General features: G+C 43.6%; 1 protein-coding gene across 1 annotated transcript in view; it reads right to left on the reverse strand.

Annotated features, from left to right (window-relative positions):
* The window catches only part of Map3k5 (mitogen-activated protein kinase kinase kinase 5), a 204,984-nt gene that overhangs the window by 134,872 nt on the left and 48,217 nt on the right, over nucleotides 1-21,895 (reverse strand). Inside the window, exon 2 of the mRNA XM_036168920.1 lies at nucleotides 3,875-4,014. Within this exon, the coding sequence (XP_036024813.1) occupies nucleotides 3,875-4,014 (140 nt within the window). The remainder of the gene's footprint in view (nucleotides 1-3,874; nucleotides 4,015-21,895) is intronic.

Here is a 21,895-nt window from a genome sequence, read left to right on the forward strand (position 1 = left end):
CCTCATCTGCCATATGATAGCGTGAGTGGGACACACACACACACACACACACACACACACACACAGCTCCTCACCTCTTGGGGCAGTTGGGAGAGTTGGTCCTGAGTTCTAATGAGAGAGCTGAGCAAGGCATCCCACCATAGGGAACTGTGGTTGGTATATAAAATGAAAAAAAAAATTTTAAATAAAATAATTAGAAAAAAAGAAAGAATGAGAGAACTGTCCCTGCCTCTCCCCAGCAGCAAGCAGCACTTGGACGAGGGGTCCCTCCCTGAACCTCTCTTGGACAACACAGTAGAGCTGGCCCTGATGGTGTAGGTGAGCTGACCCTGAGGCCATGAAAGCAGGAGAACCAATCCCACCCCTTGCTCATCTCTGCATAGGTTGAACTAGCCAGGGCAATGCTGGAGAGCTCACCCTGGTGTTACAGATGGGGGCGAGCTGACAGGCTGATCAGTCCTGCAACTACCCAGGCCCAGAACCAGGGCTACGTAGCTGACCCACCCCAACATGGATCTGCTCGAGCACATGTAGGGGTCCTGCAGATCCAAAGCTGCAGGGCAAAGACACAGGACAACAACAACAGAATATCCAAGAGGAGGCCCAGTGAGGGCCCAGCATCAATAGTGAAGCAGAAACTGGGGGCCTCAAACCAGACCAATGACTCTGCAGTGAACACTTGCAAGTAAAGATACGTAAGTCAAAAGAGTTTACTGTGTGACTCACTGTGTCACACTACAGCCTCCATGACGAGCTTTTTCTTTCTTTCTTTTTTTTCCCCTTCTCTTAAATATAATTTCATTTTATTTGGGGGTGGTTTGCAAGGGGAGAGGATGGATATGAATGGATGGGAGGATGAATGGGATCAGGATGCATGATGCAAAAGACACAAGGAATAAATAAAAAGAAAGTTTAAAAAGAAACAAAGGAAGAAAAAAATTGCTGCCTCCAACACAGAGGAGCAAATGAAAATGAAGTGAGCTCAGCTGCATTTTCCTTGGTGTCTAAGGCACATACGTCAGTGAGGCTAGAGAAAGCAGGAACCACTCTCTGATTCCATCTCCCCCGTGAATCGAGGGACAGGCTTCATTGGTTTTATTTGCCTCTTCCATCATAACCTAATTTTTAAATAGTTTGGTTGGTTGTTTGTTTTGTTGGTTGGTTTGTTTATTGAGGTAGGGTTTCTCCGTGTACCTCTGGCTATCCTGGATCTCGCTCTCTTGTAGAGCAGGCTGGCCCCGAGCTCAGAGATCTGCCTGTCTCTGCCTCCCGAGTTCTGGGATTAAAGGTTTTACCCACCAGCAGCCAGTTAGATAGTTGTTTTCGTTCAGTGCAGCTCTACTTCCTGATGGGAGACAGTGGGAATAGCCATGGCACACTTCCTGCTCACCACAACAGGGAGAAATAAAGCAGTACGCAGTATAAGCAGCAGCTTTTCTCGGGAGCACAGGGCTTTTAGGACTTAGAAAACCGAGAGGCGATGGTAATTGCTTTTATTTTCATTCTTTGAAACTGGACTCTGGGGTTACCTAGCTAGAAAAGACTAAATAAGAAATCTGGACTGTGATGACCAGAGTTCAAGTCCCAGAACCCACATTAAAAATAAATAAATAAAAAATAAAAAGCCAGGTGATAGTATGATTGTAATCTCAGCCTCATTCTTAGGGCTTGCTGGACAGCAAGCCTAGATGGTTTAGCAAGCTGTAAGCCAATGACAGACCCTTTCTCCCCCTCCCCCCCCCCCGCCTTTTTTTTTAAGGTAGAGGGTGTCCTCTGGTCTTCATACACATAATTACAGCCATCTGGCATTTGCCAAAGATGTCAAAAACACACTGGAGAAAAGACACCAGCTTCAACAAATGGTACTAAAGAGAAAAAAAGAAAAAACCCGGATGGATGTCCACAGGTGGGAGAGTGAAATTACAGTGCTATCAATCACACAAAAATCAATTCCAGTGGACCAAAGATATCCATGTAAAACCCAGAAAGAGTTTGATCCCAAGATGAATGAAGACCAAGAATGAATGAAGCAATCCCACTCTCACCAACTGCTAATACAACAAACGCAGGAAAACACGGGTACAAATTAGCAAGCAGCAAGTCAAAGAGCGAATCGAGAAGAAAATTAAGCCAAGGCTTCTCAAATGATCATTCTCGGTGAAAAACAGACTTAGGCAAAGTAGGCGTGAGTGTCTTAGAACTGTGCCAGGCGATGCCTCTCATGTCCAGAACAATCAGTGTCTGGCAGGCAGTTAAATGTGTTTATGGAATGAAACTCTGTAGGACACTCAAACAACGTTGCTTATGCCTTAGTGCACAGGTAAATGAGAGTTTGTACTAAGATTTTTGCATAGATTTTTAGCTGGAGGCCTTGATACAACTAACTGCCAAGCCACGAGATTCTGGATTCTAGGCTTCATCTCCCAAGGTTGACTCTGATTTGAAAAGATGGAAATGAGAAAAGGTTTCATGAAGCTTGCTGCAAGTTTCACAAAGGAAATGAGTGATCTCCGAACCAGCAGCACTCACTGGTTTGTACAGCATGCTTTTCAAAATAATCGCACATCATAAAATCATTTGCTTGGCAAGTACCTTTTATAAGTTTTTTTCTGTTGTTTTTGAGACAGGTTCTCACTGTGTAGCCCTGGCTGTCCTAGAACTCACTATGTAGACCAGGCTGGCCTGGAGCTCACACAGAGCCATCTGCCTCTGCCTCCTGATTACTGGGATTAAAGTTGTGTGCCACACAACTGATGTGGGCAAGAGCCTTTCAGTCAACCCTGCTGGATGGAGGAAATGCCTTTATACTGGTAGTTGCCTATTAAAGGAGAAAATGATACTACAGCAGGTTGAATGTTACAGAAAACAAAGTTTCTGTTGTCTTCTCCCACCTTAGTTGAAATAATGCCCAGTTTTATGGGCATTGTGCCGTGAGAAGGTCTATTGAAAGTACTTTCAAGTAGCAAGCATACTTTTAGTTGGAGCCAGGTGGGCACAGTGAAGTCCTCAGTGGTCTAGCTAAGCTTGGCATATCTCATATGATCTTTATCAAAGGTATGGACAGACCACTTCCTGTTTTGTGTGTTTTGTTATTGTAGATGCTTGTTTTGTTCTTGGCATTTTGAGAATGGATCTCTTTCTATGTAGCCCAGGCTGACCTAGAACTCATGATGTTGGAATTCCTGGCCACTCCCCCAACTACATGACCACGCATGCACTGGCAAAACGATTAGTCATTCCAGGGGGTTAGGTTCCACATAATCTGTGCGCTGTGTGACTGTGCAATTTGCAGGCACACAGTGCTCATGCAATCTATGTGCATGCGTGGCATAGCTCCAAAAACCAATATGCACATGTGCAGGGGAATCCATAAAAGCTGGTCACAGACTCCTCCTACCCACATGTCTTCTCTAGGCCTAAGCACATTCTCTTCTGTCCCTCCTTCTCTAATAAACCCTGATAGTAGGTTTTGTGGGGCCTCGTGGCTCTTCTCGCACAGTAACAGTGCCGCTTAATGAATAACATTGCGCCGCCACATAAAACCAACACACGATCCTCCTGCTTCGACATCTTAAGAGCCAAGATCACGGGCACATGCCACCATGATTGCTACTGGTGGCGTCCTATTAACACAATCTTACTGGCTGAAACTTGACCGGGAACTCAGAAATCAAGTTTTTCTACTAGTGTATGATCACATTTTGATATTCAATCAGACAGACCTCACAAGGTTTCCAGTAATCCCTGCCCAATTACCCCAACTAACAAAAACAACTTTTCACAAACGGAAGCTACTTAAGATGTTTCGGGTGACAGTACCGATCCCCTCACTGCTGCTGTGGACGTTAGAGGCTGAATGAACAAGGGTGTTTACCTTCAGGGACTGAAGAGAGTCGGAATTCGTATCACAGTAGAGGATGATGTTGTTGGCCATACTGAAGCTTTCTCTCACCCCAAGATGGTAAAATAAAGATGGCTGCCGGAAAGCATCGCTCATCTCCACCACAGCGATATCTGCAAGCAGAAAAACAGAGTCACCAAAAGATGACGCCTGTGTCACGCCCGGTAAGCACATTTGGGTTTCAATAACTCAGTCCTCAAAGGAGGAAATGAGGAAAGAGGGGGATTTTCCCTCTTTGTTTACCACTCAATGTTGACTGCAGGCCTACCGGAAGTGGGTTTTTAAAAATTCAACAAACCTGTACTTTAAAAAAAAAAAAAAAAAAAAAACAAGAAGGAAATTAAACAAGTATTGCAAACCAAGGAAAGCCTGCAACTGAGGCTCTGCTTAAATTTCAAGGTTACAACAAGGTAAGCTTACAAGTTAGAAGAAAACTATTAAAAGACCCGCAGACTATCGCAGTCACCAACGAGATTATTTTTAAAACATAAATTCATTAGTTAGCCCATAACTATCTTTAAAATGAATTAATTAACATACGATCAGTTTGTGGCAATTTCGATAAGAAAAAGAAAGAAAAAAAACTAGCAGTATAGAACATTGTGACTAGGAAGAGCAATACAATCACAGATGAAACATTCCAACATCAACCACACCTCAGATCAAGCAACAGCAACCTGATGCCAGAACTAGGAAAGTGTCAGAGGAATGAAATTGAGATTACTCTCCAACTCCTTCGTGCGTATAAATAAAAATTTATAAAGGAAACTAAATGGGAGGTACCCAGCACGGAGGGGAGGCATCCAGGGATGAAACTAAGTCTGAGCTGGGAGGCTGAAAGGAGAGGGCACACCAGAAGGAACCGGAGGGCGGAAGGACAGACACGATGTGAAAGCATAAAGGCAGTTCTGGGGGTCCCGGCAGGAGAAGGGGGAGGGGGCCTGGGGGTCCCAATACGGGAAGGGGAAGGGGACCTGAAGGTCCCGGCAGGGGGGGGGGGAGGGGACCTGGAGGTCCCGGCAGGGGAAAAGGGAGGGGAGAGATGAAGCAGGGAAGATAATAAATAAAAACAAACTTCATTTGAAAATTGCCATAATGAAACCTAAAATTTCATATGCTGATAAAATATACTAATAAACACTTAACTTAAAAATGGTCATATATGTCCTCACAGAACAATAAAGTTGTCTATTACACACATGTGTTGATAGTTTCAAGCATATTGGGAAGCCACCCAAAACTATAAGTAGAAAAACTGCTTAGAAAGAGGGCAAATTCAAATTTTTAATGCACTGAAAGACAGCCCAGATATTCCCTAGGCATATTCATGGAAATAAAAAAGTGGCTGACACGGTACATACTCAATTAATTATAAATCATGGTAAAGACTATTTTGCTTTTCTTTTTCTGCTCCCTGTCACTTCTCACCGTCTTTCTTATGAACACTGATTTGTAAGTTAGAAATCCACCATACTATAAAAAGGGCCTTCAACACCCATGTAAGTAAATGTAAGAGTAAGACAGAAATAAATATAAGGTCTTTCTCTCTCTTCTGCAGTGCTGGGGATAGAACCTGGGACTTCAAACATGTGGACTCTGACTCACCTGGTGAGCTGCAATTAGAATTCACCTTTAGTAGGTCAGATGCAACAGAGGTGAAGGGCCCAGATTTACTGATAAAAAAGTTGCTTCCAAAGCCCCACCCTCAAAGCTAACATGGACTGTAAGAACCCTTACTATAAACCATGTTGTTTTTTCCCTTTGGGGACCCTTATCATTGACACATTAAAAATCAACACAAGAAACAAACAGATCATCAAATTCCATTCATGCAGCCATCTTTCTCCCGCCTCCAACATGGCTCCCGCCTCCCACAGGTTCCAGTTCTCAACCAGTCCTACATCTTTAAACAGAGGGAGCCTATGGCGGGGCTAACAGAAGCCAGGAAGGATAGTGGATGATGAGAAATAAGATATTTGAAAGAAGAAAACAAAGGCCAATTAAGTTAAAGTAATAGAAGAGGCAGGAGGCTTCCAGGGAGAGACTCTGGGATTTGATGAGAAAATGAAAACACTGTAAAAGGTTTGCTGACAGAGGAACTAGACATTAAAGATCCATGATGTAAGTAAAATGGGGTCTATTCATTAGATCTGAATATTGAAGAAGAGATCCAGCTGAAGATGTTCTCCAAGATGTTAAGAAGTACTTATTGATCTGATTTTTAAAAAAACCCAGTAATACAATATAGTAACTCAGAAGAAGCTTCACTTTTTCCTCTTTTAAATTCAGATGGGTGACTTGTTTTGTATTCTGTAGGATGCAGAATATCCCCTTCCCTCCAGCTTCTCCTCTCAGGCTGGGACAGCTCTTCAGCGAGCTCCAAAGGCCTTGGAGCGGTGACACTGGACTGCTGTCACCATGTCACAAGATAACACGTTCTCACTCCCTCCCGTAAGGAAAGCCTTACTTCTCTCGCTTTCTTGAAGGATCCTGGCCAAGACGACTTTTCAGTAAGGCCTGAAGGTACTAGAAAAAGGAGGAATACCCAATACAGTCCACAGGTTAACGGGAGCCTCCCTCCTTCTCTGCATGTGGTACCGTGGCAGCCATGGCGCATCCAGGGCGAAATCCGCACGTGCCTTGAGGATTTCCTTCCTCCTGCCCTCCCCTCATTCCCTGTCTGAAACATGCCATGCTCTTCACAGCTGGAGGGGGTCCAGCGCGTGGCTGATGGTGTTTGCTATCTGCTGTTGTCCTTTGCTGGCCTGACTTCCTGATCCAAGGGACCAGTGGGTACCTGGGCTCTCTCCAGGTCAGCGAGTCCTTCTCTCTCACACGACTTCCTCGCAGCTGGTTTCAGTGTGTACCTTTCATGGTTCATGAGACATGACCAACCAACCAGACAGCCGCAACTCTGGAGTGAAATGAGGTTTCACCTCCACAGGATGGAAGGCTCCTTCTTCCTCTGGGTACTCCCAGAAAGAAGGCTGTGTGCTGAGTTTCACTGCAGACAACAGGGAACTTGTGTTGCCTGCCACAGACACCATCAGGGCGAACATTGAATCTCAAGGAGGACCCACAAGGGGTGCCCTGCCTTTTATCCCCGTTGACTCACCCTGGGATGCATTATCAAAAGCTTAGTCGAAGGTCTAGATCATCAAGCATTTCCTCATCGTATAAAGGAGCCTCAATTCTAGAGCTCTGCCTGCCTGATCATTTCCTGGTAACCAGTTTAGTTCTTTTTTCTTATTTTTTTTTAAAAGATTTATTTATTTATTTACTATAGACACAGTATTCTGCCTGCATGTGTCCCTGCAGGCCAGAAGAGGGCATCAGATCTCATAACAAGTGGTTGTGAGCACCATGTGGTTGCTGGGAATTGAACTCAGGACCTCTGGAAGAGTAGTCGGTGCTCTTCACCACTGAGCCATCTCTCCAGCCCCCCAGTTTAGTTCTTTAACCTAAGTCTACATAGGAAGCCTTAATCTAGTCTGGCTACACTTTCTCAGTGTTTAGGTAAGGGGTGTGTTGTTGAGATACAAACTCTCTACCTTGCTTCTACTACTACTATGTCATATGTTCTTTGAGTTTCTAGTTAGAGCATTCCTAATAGTTCATCTCATTCAACCCTTTAGGTCAACATAACACTGTTGGTCCCAGTTGTTAGCTTGGGTCGATGAGCTGCTTCTTTTGTTTTTATGTAAGTTTCTGTGTGCTGCCTGTAGGTATTTGTTATGTGATATGTGCACATAAAAAAGTCCCCCAATGCCAGGTAAACAGATATACACACAAGTTGAGCCTAAAGTCCTTTTAATTCATATGACTTAAACAAATCTAACAAATTATTTATTTGAAATTTTAAAGCAGAGTTGTTTTTTTTTTTTTTTTTAAACTGAGCCTATGTGGACAATGCCACCAAATAATTTAAATGAAATATTAGAGAAGTGTGATGAAATAACTAACAACTTAAGTGTTAATAATAAATATGTTTTGAAAAACAGAGGGACCAGGAGTGTCCTATACCCGGGCTTTTAGGATTTTAAAAAATATCCAAATTACACCAAGGATTCTGTATAAAGGAATTAACACGTCCGAGAAAATAATATAAAAAGCTATAGGCATGAAACATTTTTTTCTGGTTAAAAAATTATTTTGAATGAGAAGAGTTTTTTATATTTTATCATATAATAACTTACAGTTTCTACAGAGTGTCTCAACCCTTTAACATCTTTCAAAACTGAGTCTTAAAGTCAAATTTTATTTTAAAAGCTGCCATACAACTATATTTTAACCCACTATTCATTCTCCAAGACGGGTATAACTGACCTTTCTAGAATCCAGCCATGCATAAGGCCAAAACCAATGAGGATAAAAAGGCTAAAAGGAGGGCAACACTTTGTCTCTTGCCCCGTTGTCAGCTGGGTCTCAGGGGACCAAGGGCTAATGAGACACCTCTGAAGACCAGAGAGGCCTCTTGATCAGAGAGAGGTCACGGAGACCTAGAGATGGGACTCTGATGAGGATATGTTCTACAAAGAAGAGAGTCATTACAGAGAAAGATGCCCGCAGTGATTCCTGTGGTCAGCAAGACCTAACCTTCCCTCCCCCCAGTACAGAGACAACTGCTAGAAGAAAACTAAAGGAGCAAAGGGCTCCTCCAAAGTCCCAAAAAGAACTCCTAAGGAGCCTCACTGTCTATAACAAAATCAAAGTTTAACTTTTGGCTACCTCGATGGTAAACACCGAACAGGAATATATAACCCAAAAATAATCAATAATATTAAAAACTAAAATTTGACCAGCCTCAACCAGGATTCTCAGCCTGACATGGTTCGACTGGAAACCTGATGCCCTTCCTACCCCTCTACCAAAACAACCGTTCAAGTAACCAACTTTAGTCAATTTACAAACCTTACCTGGACCTTGACACTCTCAACAGTGTCAAGGCCTCGATTGGGTTTCATATTTCATCAGGCTTTTTTTCTTTCATACTTCAGACCTGACTATAAAACCTTACCAAATTTTAAACTCTGCTACCTTATTGCCAGATCCTCAACCTGAGGTATGTCCATGACAGTCCTGTGTAGAAACCATTGACCCGTGGCAAGGTGAGATGGGATCTATTACCCGCCCCCCCCCACACACACACTTGCCAGCTTGAAGCCACAGAAAGAAGCAGTTCCGTGGTGGCAGGACACGGATTTCTGCAAACAAAGTAGAGATGCAATGAGGTCACAGCATCTGGAGGATTTCAGGAAATTCCATCTCAGACCAAAAAGCAAAACTCAACACCCTTCTTAGGGCTCCCTAGCCAAGGACACGAGGTTTAATATTTGCACGGACGTACCCCATTCTTGCCAAATGAAACTGCTGGATATGTACATGAAGGGATTTAATGCTACACCCCTGCTGTGGGATGTCCTGTATGCTGTGAATATATGTTGCTGATTGGCCAGTAGCCAGGCAGGAAGTATAGGCGGGACAAAAGGAAGAGAATTCTGGGAAGTGGAAGGCTGAGAAGCAGATGTTAAGATACCGGTAAGCCACGAGCCACGTGGCAACTTATAGATGAACAAAAATGGGTTAATTTAAGATATAAGACAGATAGCATGGCCATACAGTTTATAAGTAATATAAGCGTCTGAGTGATTATTTTATAAGTGGGCTGTGGGACTGTGGGGGCTTGGCGGGACCCAGAGAGAAACTCTCCAATTACATACCCTGGCCATACAGACCTGGTTAACTCTGGAGCCAACACTCAGTAACTGTTCTATCTGCTTTCTTGTGTAAGTTTTAGAATAGGCTGGTAATGAATGACTGCATATTGACAGTTACAAAGACCATCCTCCTGAGATTTGCTTGGGACCGTGTCTTGATATAACAAGTCTCTGAATCTGAATATGGAATATCTCTTTATTTATTTAATTAGTATTTCATAATTTTCAATATATCAATCCTACACACACACACACACACACACACACACACACATACACATATACATACACCAATATACCCATCCTATATTAATTGTCAAATTAATGTATTTCAAGAGTTTTGGTACTATCGTAAATGATACACTTTTTAACATTTCTAATAGTTCACTGTTCATATGCAACTTCACATAATGAAACTAAATTATGCACAATGACTTCTTTGTTGGTATACTCTTGGGTTTTCTATGCAATTGTGTCGTCTGTGACTGACAAGGTTTTTGTTTCCTCCTGCCCAACATCAATGCCCTTCACATCCTTTGCTTGCTTTTTCCTTAGCTAGGGTTTCCAGCAATACAGCACCTTCTCAGAAGCCATATTTCATGGTCTAACTTGAAAAATACCTTTATGACAACCTTCTGGCTCTGATGGGTAACTTCTCACCAGGAGGCTACAAACAGGTGGAAACCATCTTCCTTGAGAAGTGACCTGAAGTCACTTGAGAAGTGACCTGAAGACAGCAATCTGAAGGAGGTTATCACAACAAACAAAGGTGACACTCTGCACTTCCCAAAGCACACATGCAGGAGGGGCTGTTCATTACTGTGTATCACCAACACACGTTTCAAACGTGGCATGTGTCAAGCACAGGATGCTTTCAAATCTGAACTCAATTCACCTTGAGAACCGACCTCGGCAGTAATTAATATTAGAGTTTGGGAGCACTCAAAACAGTGACTCTCTCTGTGTAGACTGACTACAAGGCGGAAGCACCGGGGTTTAGATCCATGACTCTGGCTCCCGAGGCCACACTTGTAGGTCTTCCCTGAGTGACATCTTGCACCTGCAGGAGATCGAAGTTCATGACCTCAGAACACACCTGAGAGGAAAACAGACTTGAGGACCAAAGCACCCTCCTCCTCTCACGTGCTCGTGAGCAAATGCAATCTCTCTGAGCTAGATTCTCACTGTGTAGCCCTGGCTGGCCTGAAACTTGCTATATAGTCCAGACTGAACTTGAACCCACAGAGATCAGTCTGCCTCTGCTTCCTGAGTTCTGGGACTGGATTAAAGGCATGAGCCACCGTGCTCAGCCTGAGCAAGTGCTTTGAACTACCGACCACTTGAGGTCTGTGGTAATACAGCAAGTAAAGCTGCCATGTTAAATAACCCGGGACAAGGTCAGTCATTTTAAGTTTAGACAAAAAACATCTCCAAGATTTTTACTTAAAGTATACTTTGTTTCTTTGTCCCAACTGGGTTAATGTTAAATGGAGCGTAAAATTAGGTTCAGTGGTAGATTATTAAAGCATAATGAAGTCCAGGGCAATAACAAATCTGTGGAGCCCAAATGCACTTTGATCATCCAATAACGTGATTTGGAACATAGGAAGTTTGCTTTTCTCTCCTTTCATTGAATTTTTCCTTTCATAACACAGTATCTGTTAGTTAAATATCTCATATATGAGTCACTGCTGCTTCTAAAACCCAGAGCAGGGAAAAAAAAAAAAAAAAGGAAAACCATTAACCTCTAGTTACTTTTTATCTCCTCAATAGATTTTTTTTTTTTTTTAATATCAGCTCACTCCTGACAAAGCAAGAGTCCAAGAGCCAATGTGGCTAGCACAACACAGTCTATAGGGAGCTGCCCCTCAGATGCCACAATCAACAATAGCGTTTCCAAGTTGTTACACAGAACCTCCCTATCCAACCACCATGGGTTCATTCCCAAGGCAACGCATGAACATCAACTTAACTTGACAAACATCCTGAACACCTATTATGCACACACGACTCTGTTATCTGTGATGCATTATGAAAGGTAAAAGGAAAACATAGTTTTGCCTCCTTTGTGAGGGGTTAGAAACACACATTGGCAAGTGCTGATAAAAAAAAAGTTGCAGGCAGCTGGCACTGTGGAAAAATAAATAGAGGTACTCAGAGGTTGGAACCCTCTGTACCATGTGGAGAGGTGAAGCACACCTCTGTGAACAGGGTACTGTCTGCCCAGAGAACTGGAGAATGGCGTGCCACAAAGAGAGGACAAAACAGCATTCTCAGCATGTGAAAGGAAGTGGAGGAGACACCAATGAAAAGAAAGATGCCAGAGGCATGGTCAGAGAGAGATACAGAAAAGCAGGACAGGTGGCCACGCTTTCCCAATGGATGAAGCAAGAAAGGGCCCCTAAAGAGCATGCCATCCCCCAGATACTCATCCTTTCTTTGATTCTTGACAAAAATATCACTTGCATTCCATTGGTTTTTGTGGTGATACATTGTATACCCTAATAAACTTGCATGGGGAAGGGAGGACAGAGCAAGCCACTAGATTAGACATAGAGGCCAGACAGTGGTGGTACACACGCTTAATCTTATCACTCGGGAGGCAGAGATCTCTGGATCTCCGTCAGTTCAAGGCCACACTGGACTACATGAGAGAAACAGAACCAGGTAGTGGTGGCACACACCTTTAATCCCGGCACTTGAGATCTCATGCCTTTGCTTGGGAAGCACACATGCCTTTAATCCCAGGAAGTGATGTCTGGGCAGAGAAAGGTATATAAGGCGTAGAGAAACAGGAATTCACTCTCTTTAGACTGAGGATTTCCTAGAGTGATTGGCTTGTTCTGCTTCTCTGATCTTTCAGTTTTCACCCCAATATCTGGCTCTGGGTTTTTTATTATAAGCCCTTTTAAGATTCATGTTACAGAATTTTCCCATTTGATGAATAATTTGATGCAAACTACAACCAAGTCATTTCATGGGAATTTCTAAAATGTCACCTAGGATTTGCAAGCAGTGAGTGTCCTAGGAGCGTTCTGAAGACTCGATAAGTCACCTTTCAAAAGTGACAAGCATACAATATTGGGAAACTACAAAACTCTTGTTGTAAATGGAGAAATGTTAGAATTTCTGTTAGAATTCTCAAGAAGGAAAAAAGAAGAATCTATCACCGTTGGGTTAAAGTATCAATCCCTTCTACAGTCACTACCCACATAGCTTTGGTAGCATGGCGTCAGTCCTTCAGATGTCACTGGGTCAACTCTACCATGTATAATGATTCACATTCTATAATGGTATATTGGTCTACATTCGCCTTATCACCAAACTCGAACATGCACAGAGTCACACATTCAACATCCTCTCTCTCTCTCTCTCTCTCTCTCTCTCTCTCTCTCTCTCTCCCTCCCTCCCTCCCTCCCTCCCCCCCACTTGTCTGTACTGGGGACTGAACCCAGAACCTGAGGCATACTAATCAAACACTACCACGGAAATATATCTCCATCAAGGAATAATTTTTGAAAAGATTTATTATTTTTATTTTATGCGTATGTTTTCCTTGCATTTATACACATCCTCTGTGTGTGTGTGTGTATGTGTGTGCCTGGTGCCAACAGAGGCCAAAAAATGTTGCTGGGATCTCTTGGAGGAGGAGTTAAAGATGATTATCCTCTGTCATGGGGGTGCTGGGAACTGAACCCGGATCTCTGTAAGAACAAGTGCTCTTACCTGGTGAGCCGTCTCTCCAGCCACCCACACCCACGAATCATTCCTATATTGCTAAAGGAATGAAAATGGAATCTTCCCAACCCAGTCGACTCCTAATCTGCTTCGTTAATAACGTGCCATTATTAGACTCAGGTAGTCTGTTGTCGTTATTGGTTTTTACCTGAGAAGTGAGGCCTGGCAGAGATGCTCAGAGGGGTGGCTGGCACCTCCAGAGGTGGCCTTTACAAAGCTGGAGAGGTAGCTTAGCTATAAAGAACTTGCCAGCAAGCGTGACAGCCTGACTCCTGTCCCCAGGACGCACATAAAAAAAAATCCAGATATGGCAGCACACACCTGGAATCCCAGCTCTGGGGAGGCAGAGACAGGAGGATTCCTGGAGCTCACTGGGCAGCCATGCTATCTAAATCAGAGAGCTCCAGGGTCAGTGAAAGGCTGTCTCAAAAACCAAGGTGGATAGTGGCTGAGGGAGACGCCTGATGCTAATATCTGACAGCTACAAACACACACACACACACACACACACACACACACACACACACGCACACACGTACACACGTACACACACATAGAAACATGCACACATGAATACAATAATAACTGTATAAAACTATTAGGATTTTATGGGTGCTAGAGACAGTGAAGATTCTATGAATGATAATCATATGCAGCCATTGCAAGAAATGCTCAGAGGAGGCCCTTTGATCAATTTAGCATAAAAAACATTTATGAGCTGGGCGGTGTCCTGCACGCCTTTAATCCTAGCATTCAGGAGGCAGAGGCAGGCAGATCTCTGTGAGCTCGAGGCCAGCCTGGGCTACAGAGTGAGTTCCAGGAGAGGCTCCAAAGCTACACAGAGAAACCCTGTCTCAAAAAAAACCAAAAAAAAAAAAAAAAAAAAAAAAAGAAGACAATGTTAATAAGTCAATATCTGATAATGAAGACTTAAATGAGTCTTTCTCCTAGAAATGATCTTGAAATCAAGTTTATGGAAACGTAAATAGAAAGCCAACATAAAGAAGTTTGCCTTGATTCTATAATCTACCCATGCCCATGAGTTTTAATTAGAAGTGTGCAGGATCAAAGCTGTACTTGAGAGCATAAACCTACAGTCTGTGGGTGGATAACAGACTTTAAAAAAAAGACAGAAAGAAAAGATGAGAAGTTGTTTGCAAATCATCCAGAAAAAAATGTGCCCCTAAAATAAGGTAGAGAAAATATGGGTGGTGGTGGTGGTGGTGGGGGTGGTGGTGGTGGTGGTGGTGGTAGACTTTAGGGTTTAGGTGAATACAGGCAAAGAAAAATGAAAGATGATTATTTGAACCCAAATAATTAAGGATGGTACTTTGTCATAAACACAGAAAGGGACGCAAATCAGAAACTTTTTTTTTCTTTCTGGAACTGAGTTTAGATGAACTCACAGTAAAGGTCAGACCTGTGTATGTACGGATATGTACTGCTAGACGTTATATATACATGCACACAGTGTGTCTATACGTACTGTTAGATGTACACACGCACACATGCTGACAGCTCCCCCTGAATCTCAGCAGGAAGATTAGAATCAGAGGGGAAGATTTACGTGTCTCGGTGGCAGGTGGTAACAGAAGCAGTGGGTGTGGAAGAGAACGCCAAGTCAGCACCGAACAAAACGTGAAGTGGGACTCAGGAATTCCCCTCCTTGTTACGCCCAGTGGAAACACAGACACATAGTCACCCACCAAAAGACACGTAACCAATGTTTATAGCAGCCCTGTTGGGAAGCCGTCAACAACAGATGTAAAAAGAGAAAAGGTGCACAGAGAGCAGTGACAGCTGTAGAGGTCATACAGTCTTGAGGAGGGGAGAGGAGGTCAAGAAATGCTTTTGCTGGGAGTTCTGGGGAGGTTCTGCTCTCCACCTGGTGCTGGTTCCTTGGGCATGTTCACTCGGCAAAAACCAACTCATCCCTGGCTAATCGTTTTACCTAGAATGCTAAAAGACAACTCTATGAGTTTCCTTGGCCACTGTAACAATTTGCCAAAAACTTGATTGCCATAAAACACTAGAAATGTAGACTGTATTTTGCATGTCAAAAGTCCAAAATGAAAGTGTCAGAGGGCTAAGGCTTGGGTTGTGTGTGCATGTAATGTTAAACTACCCTCTGCATCTCCTATCAGGATATTTAGGGTGGCCTTTAGGATCCGCTCAGATAATCTAAGATGATTTTATCGCATAATCCTTAACATGCTCACAACTGCAAAGACCTCCCCTCTCCCAAATAAGTTAGCTCAAGAGGGTCTAGAATTTTTCTGCAGATGATGGGGCAGCTGAGGAACAATTTCAGTTGCCACAAGCATTACAGAGATGTCACGTGATGAAGAAGGCAAACACAGCAGAATTCAGGGTGTTGGATGAAATGAGGAAACAGAGGTGATGAGGGCAGATGCATCTCCAAAGACTTTCGGAGAAACAGGATTATTTGCCAAGATCTTGGGTAAGGATGTTTAGTAAGAGAATGAAGAGATCTATCTTAAGAGAGAAGGATTTTAGTGTTGCAATAGTACATTTGAACACCAGCAAAAGACTAAGGCACCAAAGGAGACTACTGAATGTAGATGGCTAATCTGTGTTCTCAGAAGAGACCAAGGGCGTGGCTTCTGTGGCAGAGAGGGCAGGAAGGGAAGTATGACATGGCAAAGACAAGAAAATGACAAAGTGGAAGGAAGGAGACTGAGGTCTTTCACTTCAGTTGGTGATTTCTTCCTGGACAGAGCGGGGTCCTTCCACAGACAGAAAGACCCAACCCGGAATGGCTGGACCCACCCGAGGACATGACGGGAAATACGGCCAATGGTGGCCACCCCAGCTTCCATGCATTTCATTTGCACTAAGAGAAGTGTATCAGCATTCCTGTTACTTGCGAGTGTGACAATGGTGTCACAGCAACAGAACGAGTGTGAACCCCGTGCTTTGGGAACCTCCAAACCCTATTTTTTCCTGACTCTTGTGTGCTTACAAGGAAGCTGGGTAAAGGAGCATGAATCAGAGAAGCTACAGAGTAATCAGTCTCACAAAGCTTAATGACCAGAGGCCAAAGCCTGATCCTGGCCTAGAAAGTTCAGCCTCACAAATAATTATTCGTAGTTATAGGTGGATGGGGCTGGGTTTGACATTAAGGGAAGAATCCTTCCCTTGCGGCAAAGAAAAATTTTGAGCGCCCAACATTGATGGTACCCAAATTCTGTCTTCAAGGAATCTTTCACACCAGGTCACAAAGAAGCTAGATAAGCCACAATTTGCATCTTCTAGTGTGTCCCAAAGACTTTATGAAGGGGTATTTCCTGTACATATGCATGCTCATGGACGTGTGTGTGTGTGTATGTGTGTGTGTGTATGAGTGTGTGTGTGTAGGACAGCCCTAGTTGTCATCCCTCAAGCATTATGTCCTTGTTTTTTAGATCGATTCCCTCACTGACCTGGGGGTCACTAAGTAAACCAGGTTGGTTAGCCAGAAAAAACCCAGGACTTCCTGTCAATGCCTCCCCACTACTGGCACTGCAAGTGTGCACCACCATGCCCAGCTTTCACAGGCACTTTCCTGGCGAGCACGGGTACTGAAGTGATTCTTTAATGGTCACACACATGGCGGTCCTCTATATACCAGTGCTTATTAAAAACACAAAATTAGTTCTTTTTGTTTGTTTGTTTCCCAAGACAGGATTTCTCTGTGTAGCCCTGGCTGTCCTGGAACCTGCTCTGTAGACCAGGCTGGCCTCGAACTCACAGAGATCCACCTTGTCTCTGCCTCCTGAGTGCTGGGATTTAAGGTGTGTGCCACTATCACCTGGCTTACAATATTAGGTTTCATTATGAGGGCATGTTATTCTCTTTCCAAGTTAAAATCAGGTCTAACCATACATTTGTTTGTTTGTTTGTTTGTTTGCTTATTATTTACTATGGTTTCACCCTGGCCTCCAACTTCCTCCTACTAAGCCTCTCAGATGCTTATATCACAGTCATGAGTCACTACATCTGGCTAAGAATTTATTTCTTAATATTACAATATCAATAGATTGAGGAATGGTTTAGAAGGAATATATAGCATTAGATGGGTGTGGTAGTGCATGCCGGTAATCCTAGTTCTCAAGACAGAGGCAGGAGGATGGCCATGAGTTCAAGGTGGGGGTGGGGAGATAGTGAAAATCCTAAAATCCATTACAAGGCAGGGAACGCCCTCTACATCAGAGGCAGAAATAGGGTAATGAGGCTTCTACAAACTGCTGTTTGCACCTCGGAATTCTTACACCTCCTGAAGGTATTCTGGGCTTGAATCATCACCACAAATCCAGCTCTCTGCAAACTCATTTCATGCAGTATATTGCAGCCCTAAGTAATTAATCTTCCTTAAGACACTGAAAAGTCTAAGCAGGCTATTTTAAGATTTCGATGTGCTTTTGATTGCAGCTGAAGTGTAGGTTATTTGTGTCTTGCCTTTCTCTTTCAATTTTAATTAAACCATCCAAGACTGTCTTCAGCCATGCTTCAGTGAGGTCTCAAGCACACAGAGAACTGTGCAACTGTAAGAATCTTACATAGGTACCCCCACTCCCCACGCAAACCAAGTGTTAGCCCTAGTGATTGACAGCTGCCTCGGTTGTATGAACTTCCCGCAGTCGTCTGGGAAGGCGAGCTGTTTCTCAAGGATGTACATCTTGAGCACATGCTCTTTTCTATCATTCTAGACATTCATGACTGCTTCGCAGAGCCAGCAGAGCAGCCAGAGAGAACATTCACATCCCCTGACAGTGTTCGCCAGCAAAAATAGCTGTGCCCATTCCATCACGGTTGACTTAAATATTTTCCGATCTTTGGCGAAGGAAAATTTTCTCATATTTATGTGTGTTCTGTTTACATATCATAGCGATTCAATAGCCACAATTCAGACTCTAGAAAAATATATGGGAAAAATGATCTGGTTTTACTTTTTATTTTATTTTATGTAATTATGGGGGAGAGGAGAAAGAAATTGCAAATTAAAAGATTGAAGGGACAGTGTCAATTACAATGTAGATCTTATTTGGATTCTGCTAAAACAAACTATGAAGTCATCAGCTTTGTGAGACAAAGTTTTGAAAATGGACAGAATATCTCATGACATCAAGAAAACAATTATTTTATTTGGGGCTGGAGAGATGGCTCAGTGATCAATAGCATTGGATGCTCTTCCAGAGGATCCAATTCAATTACCAGCACCCACATGGCAGCTCACAATTATCTGTAACTTCAGTCCAACACCCTCTTCAGGTCTTCAATGATGCTGCATACATGTACTTCACAGACACACACACACACATAGGTAAAACACCCATTACACATATAATAAAATGAAACAAAATGTTCTAAGTGTCACAAGGTACTGTGGTAGTAGGTCTTATCTTTCAGAGAATAAATATGTAACATGGTAATTAAATGCATGTATGCTAAAAATGAAAGGTGGCTTCTAGCTACACACAATGTATATATTCTTTGTCCATCCATAAGATTACAATTTCTACTTGGGCAGTGGTGGTGCACACCTTTAATCCCAGCACTCAGGAAGCAGAGGCAGGTGGACCTCTGTGAGTTTGAGGCCAGCCTGGTCTACAGAGTGAGATCCAGGACAGCCAGGACTACACAGAGAAACCCTGTCTTGAAAAACCAAAATCGTGTGTGTGTGTGTGTGTGTGTGTGTGTGTGTGTGCGTGTGTGTGTAAAATGTCTGTATGTATGTGTGTATAAAATGTCTGGGGCTGGGGTTATAGCTCAGTAACAAGGTTCTTGTCTAGCACACATGATAAGGGGATAAATAAATGAAACCTGGATGCACATTGCCTAGCTGGCAGAGAAGGCTGGGCCAGCTTGGAGGATCCCCCTTGACTTCATCCCCTGTTCTCATAAACCTAGCAGGATCTCAGAGGTGTGAAAGACCTCCAGGAGCGCCAGGATGCTGGAGGATTCCTACAGTCTCAGCAACAGAAGCTTCTCACTGGCTTCATCCAGGTGCCAGGAGGTACCTGCTCCTTCCCTTCTGTCCCAGTTCCTCTCAACACCTAGTCAGATTTACACACCTTCTCCTAATGGTTCTGTAATTCTGACCAGATAGACGTGTAAATTTGATTCTGCCAGGATGATCTCATTCCTTGCGTAGGTGTTGACAGGCCATTTGAGTTCATCCATTCCTTGCAGGAGGGTGCTACACTTCTTTTTTGAGTATGGCAGATTAGGCAAATAGATAGGATTAAAACCCTCCATTGCCAAATAATCTCTTTACAGCTGACAGACTGACCTCCCTAACTATAACAAATTAGTCTTCTTACTCCCAATGTCAACTAAGATTAATTGTCTTAAGGAACTCGCTTTCTAAGAAATTTAATTTTACTCTTTAATTTAAAAGATGGGCACAATTCCACAAGTGCCACTTGAAAAGAGAGTCATCCATTGAAAAGACCAGCCACACGGAGGACAATCAGGGAGGAAAGGGCCTTTGGCTGATCCCCAGTGGGGCAGAGGGCATGAGCCTGCACCACAGATACCAGTAGAGCAGGAAGAAAATACCTAAGCAGCCCCTGCCATGGGTAGCACACTAACTGTCCTCCTAGGGCTCCTTTCGAGGCCTCCCTGTCACGTGGCTGTGGAGGAGGCTCTGTGGCAATCCCGAACATCCCAGTCTGGGAAATACTCCATTCTGCTCTCACACCTTGTTTATTTAACAAGCTTTTATTGTTTATACCATGAGAGACACCAGTAGGTGCAGGGGAGGGAGGAGAGTCAAAGGAATTGGCAGCAGCTGTCGGATGAGTATAGTCTTCATGGGAGTGAGACAGCTGGGCCCACAAGCACAAGTCCAAAGTCCAATGAAATTTACCTACAGGGCACAGAACAAGGGGTGACTGGTCCTGAAGAGAGATTCTGAAGGAGGTATGAGGAAGGTACAGCAGGACATGGGGCTGAGTCAGCACAATGACATTGGGAAGGAAGGACAGGTCCCAGTGTTTTATGATTACATGATGCAAGAGTCTCTTCCTCCACCATCTGAAAATGCATACACACGTCACCCCCGATGCATGAAGAAAAGCTTGCCACCTGTCCGGCTGCTCTAACTAACTACAGGAAGTTGACGGGAGTGAAGTTGTACAATCACTTTGGGAAATTTATTTCTAGTATTGCCTCTTGCTCTTAGGAGGAAAGATACTTACTGGTTTTTACCTGTGCCTTAATACGCTTGAACTTACTATTAAATATATTCGCTTTCTAGACCTATAACCCAGACGTTCACAGCTCTCCAGGAAGTTTGTGTCCATTCTCTTGCATCCTATGACAGTGTTTGCCTGTCTACACTGGAGGTGAGAGTGGGGAAGGAGTAAATGCCTGTCTAACCAAAACACCTTAGAGGAATAACATTTGACAGTAAGGGGAGAACTTTTATCTCCTGCTCCTAAAGCAAGAGAAACTAAGCAGCCACCTCCTAGAACAGTCCAAGAGAGTCCACACCACATTACCACATCAATGGGAAGGCTTCGGAGGCCTTGAGGGACAGACTGCAAACTTTCCAAAGGTATTAACCAAATTCACTCATATAAAAGAGAGTTACATGTCTCCTGAATTTGCAGCATGGCTTCTCTGTGCCTAATTAACCATCAGAAACAAAGCAGCTAGCAAACAAAAATGACAGTGAGCACCACTGAGGTGCACTGGGAGCAATCTGCTGTCAGACTGAGTAACTGGAGGTCACATCAGCTCCAACACATGGGGGACCAGTGTAATCACCAGCTCAACCCATGCTCATTAAATCTCTACTACATGCTGGGTCTTAGGGATTCAAAATAAACCAGACAGGTACACACAATGTGATTTATGGCCCCCAGAAAGCTGATAAGACTAACAGAGAGCAGACAATCAAATAACCATGAAAAAAGAGAAGCAAACTGCTATGGGATGTCTGTTTGCTGTGGATATGTGTTACTCTGATTGGTTGCTGAATAAAGCCATTTGGCCTATGGCAGGGCAGGATGGAGCCAGGCAGGAAAATCCAAGGGAGATAGTGAAAGGAGAAAGGAGAGGTGGGGAGATGCCATCCCGCCATCCAGGGAGCAGCATGTAATGGCACACAGGTAAAGCCACTAAACACGTGGCAACATATAGATTAATAGAAATGGGCTGAGTTTAGTTATAAGAGCTAGCTAGCAAGAAGCTTGAGCCATAGGCCATGGCCATACAGTTCGTAATCAATATAAACCTCTGTGTGTTTATTTGGGGTGGAGCAGCTGCAGGACCAAGCAGGACACAGGAAAACTTCTGACTACAGCAAACTGTGGCAAATGTGATGAGAAGACACTGGGCATTTTGAACTGCAAAATACAGATCTGACTGGTTGACGGAGGCTCCCCCGACAATGTGATCAAATCTTACGCAGTTGCAGAAAACAAAGAGTCATGGGAAGCAATGTACCCCATCCATGGGCAGGACTGGTCAGATATCACTAATGGTCAACATGCACTTCCTTGTAGGGAGGGGTGCAACTGGCTGGGGTCAC

This window comes from Onychomys torridus, chromosome 19 (assembly GCF_903995425.1).
Source record: "Onychomys torridus chromosome 19, mOncTor1.1, whole genome shotgun sequence".
NCBI classification, from domain to species: domain Eukaryota; kingdom Metazoa; phylum Chordata; class Mammalia; order Rodentia; family Cricetidae; genus Onychomys; species Onychomys torridus.